At 61.7% G+C, this 3,605-nt stretch overlaps 1 protein-coding gene across 1 annotated transcript; it reads left to right on the forward strand.

The window, feature by feature from the left end:
• The first annotated feature begins 1,033 nt into the window (after window positions 1-1,033).
• LOC125628698 (hydroperoxide isomerase ALOXE3) lies at window positions 1,034-3,289 on the forward strand. Its single transcript, XM_048833962.2, has 3 exons — window positions 1,034-1,094; window positions 1,631-1,801; window positions 3,012-3,289. The coding sequence occupies exons 1-3, from the start codon at window positions 1,044-1,046 to the stop codon at window positions 3,189-3,191; spliced, it is 402 nt and encodes a 133-aa protein (XP_048689919.1). The 5' UTR covers window positions 1,034-1,043; the 3' UTR covers window positions 3,192-3,289.
• The last annotated feature ends 316 nt before the right edge of the window (window positions 3,290-3,605 follow it).

Consider the following 3,605-nt stretch of genomic DNA (forward strand, 5'->3'; position numbering starts at 1 on the left):
GATCATTTATGAAGATATTGAACAAAACCGGCTCCAGGACTGACCCCTGGGGCACTCCACTTGACACCGGCTGCCAACTAGACATGGAGCCATTGATCCCTACCCGTTGAGGCCGACAATCTAGCCAACTTTCTACCCACCTTATAGTCCATTCATCCAGCCCATACTTCTTTAACTTGCTGACAAGAATACTGTAGGAGACCGTGTCAAAAGCTTTGCTAAGGTCAAGAAACAATACATCCACTGCTTTCCCTTCATCCACAGAACCAGTAATCTCATCATAGAAGGCGATTAGATTACTCAGGCATGACCTTCCCTTGGTTAATCCATGCTGACTGTTCCTGATCACTTTCCTCTCATGTAAGTGCTTCAGGATTGATTCCTTGAGGACCTGCTCCATGATTTTTCCGGGGACTGAGGTGAGGCTGAGGCATTGTAGGGGCATAAGTAGGGGCATTGCCAGCAGATCGAGGGACGTGATCGTCCCCCTCTATTCGACATTGGTGAGGTGTCATCTGGAGTACTGTGTCCAGTTTTGGGCCCCACACTACAAGAAGGATGTGGAAAAATTGGAAAGAGTCCAGCGAAGGGCAACAAAAATGATTAGGGGTCTGGAACACATGACTTATGAGGAGAGGCTGAGGGAACTGGGATTGTTTAGTCTGTGGAAGAGAAGAATGAGGGGGGATTTGATAGCTGCTTTCAACTACCTGAGAGGTGGTTCCAGAGAGGATGGTTCTAACTATTCTCCGTGATAGCAGATGACAGGACAAGGAGTAATGGTCTCAAGTTGCAGTGGGGGAGGTTTAGGTTGGATATTAGGAAAAACTTTTTCACTAGGAGGGTGGTGAAACACTGGAATGCGTTACCTAGGGAGGTGGTGGAATCTCCTTCCTTAGAAGTTTTTAAGGTCAGGCTTGACAAAGCCCTGGCTGGGATGATTTAATTGGGGATTGGTCCTGCTTTGAGCAGGGGGTTGGACTAGATGACTTCCTGAGGTCCCTTCCAACCCTGATATTCTATGATTCATCAAGTACCTGACCATGTGGATCTACTGCTGCTCGGCCCGGCACGCCGCCCTCAATAACGGGCAGGTAGGGAGAGGCCAGCCGAGGCGCTCGGAGCCCCATTTCCTGCCCCCCCACAGGGCCCTGGGGTCCAGCCACCGACACCCCCACCCTGCCCCCCACACAGGGCCCTGGGGTCTGGCTACGGACACCCCCACCCTGCCCCCCAAGGGGCCCTGGGGTCCAGCCACCAACATCCCCGCACCCCACATGGGGCTCTGGGATCCCGCCACCAACATCCCCACCCTGCACCGCACCCCACTGACACCTCAATCCCCAGGACCCTGCTCTAGCAGCCAATCCCCCAACCAGAACCCAACCCCAATGAGACCCCGGACACCTCGAGACCCTCCCCCACCACCACGCTCAGCACTCCCGACCCCCGCCTTGACTTTCCTACCCGTTGCCCATGGGTGAGACTGTGACCAAGCCCCGGGTGCCCTGGTCTCTTGGTGCCCCCTGGGCGGGGTGAGGAGGGGATCCCTGGCTGGGCTTGGGGAGGTTCCTGGCTGGGCTGAGGGGTCCCCGGCTGCTCTGACTACGGGGGTCTCTCTGGGCTGCAGTATGACCTTGGCGCTTGGATGCCCAACTTCCCGGCCACCATGAGGAACCCCCCGCCCCAGGCCAAGGGCACCACCTCGCTGGAGAGCTACCTGGACACCATCCCGGAGGTCAACAGCACCAGCCTCGCTATCTACATCCTCTGGGTCCTCTGCTGCGAGCCGGGGGACTCAGTGAGGACACGGGTGCCAGGGGGCGCTGTGGGGCAGGGAGCGGGGCGGGGGGCTCAGCAGGGGGCGCTCTCCCCTGGCTGGCAGGGCTGGCCCCAGGGTGGCGCTAGGGGACGCTGTGGGGCAGGGAGCAGGGTGTGGGGGCTCAGCAGGGGGCGCTCTCCCCGGCAGGCAGGGCTGGCCCCAGGGCTGCGCTAGGGGACGCTGTGGGGCAGGGAGTGGGGCAGGGGCTCAGCAGGGGGCGCTCTCCCCTGGCTGGCAGGGCTGGCCCCAGGGTGGCGCTAGGGGACGCTGTGGGGCAGGGAGTGGGGCGGGGCCTCAGCAGGGCGCGCTCTCTCCTGGCAGGCAGGGCTGGCTCCAGGGCAGTGCTAGGGGGCACTGTGGGGCAGGGAGCAGGGTGTGGGGGCTCAGCAGGGGGCACTCTCCCCTGGCTGGCAGGGCTGGCCCCAGGGCGGTGCTAGGGGGCGCTGTGGGGCAGGGAGTGGGGCGGGGCCTCAGCAGGGCGCGCTCTCTCGTGGCAGGCAGGGCTGGCTCCAGGGCAGTGCTAGGGGGCACTGTGGGGCAGGGAGCAGGGTGTGGGGGCTCAGCAGGGGGCGCTCTCCCCTGGCAGGCAGGGCTGACCCCAGGGCGGTGCTAGAGGGCTCTCGGCTGCAGCTGGGGGTGTCTTTTAATGAGCCGTTCAGCTGAGTTCTTTGCCCCCTTGTGGTAAGAAAAAAGGACCCGCTGACGTTTCACATGAGCCGGGGCATGAAGCCAGGTGTCCCGGCCCAGCTGCAATTTGGGGGATTTCCATTCAAATGCCCATAAATTCCACCATGTTGTTTCAACCAGCCGCAGGATTCTCCTTTCCTCCCTGGCCTGAACTCTTCCCAGTGTTGCTACACAGCTGGTAAACACCTGCCCTGTGCTCTCGGCCCAGGGCCTGAGGGATCCTTGTGTCACCATCTGCCCCGCCCCAGAGGTGGCCGCATCTCAGCGCCGGGCGAGGGGTCCCTGGGTCACCGGCAGCCCCGCCCCAGAGGTGGCCGCATCTCAGCGCTGGGCGAGGGGTCCCTGGGTCACCGGCAGCCCCGCCCCAGAGGTGGCCGCATCTCAGCGCCGGGTGAGGGGTCCCTGGGTCACCGGCAGCCCCGCCCCAGAGGTGGCCGCGTCTTGGCACCGGGCGAGGGGTCCCTTCCGGGCTGTCCCTCACCGCTCTCCCGTTCCCTTGCAGAGATCCCTGGGCACGTACCCCGACGAGCACTTCACAGAGGAGGAGCCCAAGCAGCTGATCGCAGCCTTCCAGGGGCGCCTGGCCCAGATCTCCCAGGAGATCCAAGAGAGGAACAAGTCCCTGCCCATCCCCTACCGCTACCTGGATCCCCACCAAATCGAGAACAGCACGTCCACCTGAGCCTGGCCGGAGAGCCCCAGGGACGGGCCCCATGTGGCCGCTGGCACCGCTGTCCCTGCGATCCTGTCCCGGGAGCAATAAACCACAGCCTGGTTCCACTCTGAATGGCTGATTCTCTCTCGTGGGGTACTGCGCGGGGGGCTGGCAGCCAGGACTCCTGGGTTCTCTCCCCGGCTCTGGGAGGGGTGAGGGGGCTAGTGGGTTAGAGCAGGGAGGCACGAGAGGCTCAAGTGAAATGATCCAGCCAACACCAAGCCATGTGTTCATGGGTAGCAGAATACCTGTGTGTCCAAACCCTGCACTGACAGGAAGGGGTTAAAGGACAGCTGTGGCTTTAATTAACCGTAATTGGCTATTAAAAGGACATGACACCAAAGAGCGTGATTAGCAGGACGCTCGACTGCAGAGTGGAAC

The sequence above is a fragment of the Caretta caretta genome, chromosome 28 (assembly GCF_965140235.1).
Source record: "Caretta caretta isolate rCarCar2 chromosome 28, rCarCar1.hap1, whole genome shotgun sequence".
In the NCBI taxonomy this organism is placed as follows: domain Eukaryota; kingdom Metazoa; phylum Chordata; order Testudines; family Cheloniidae; genus Caretta; species Caretta caretta.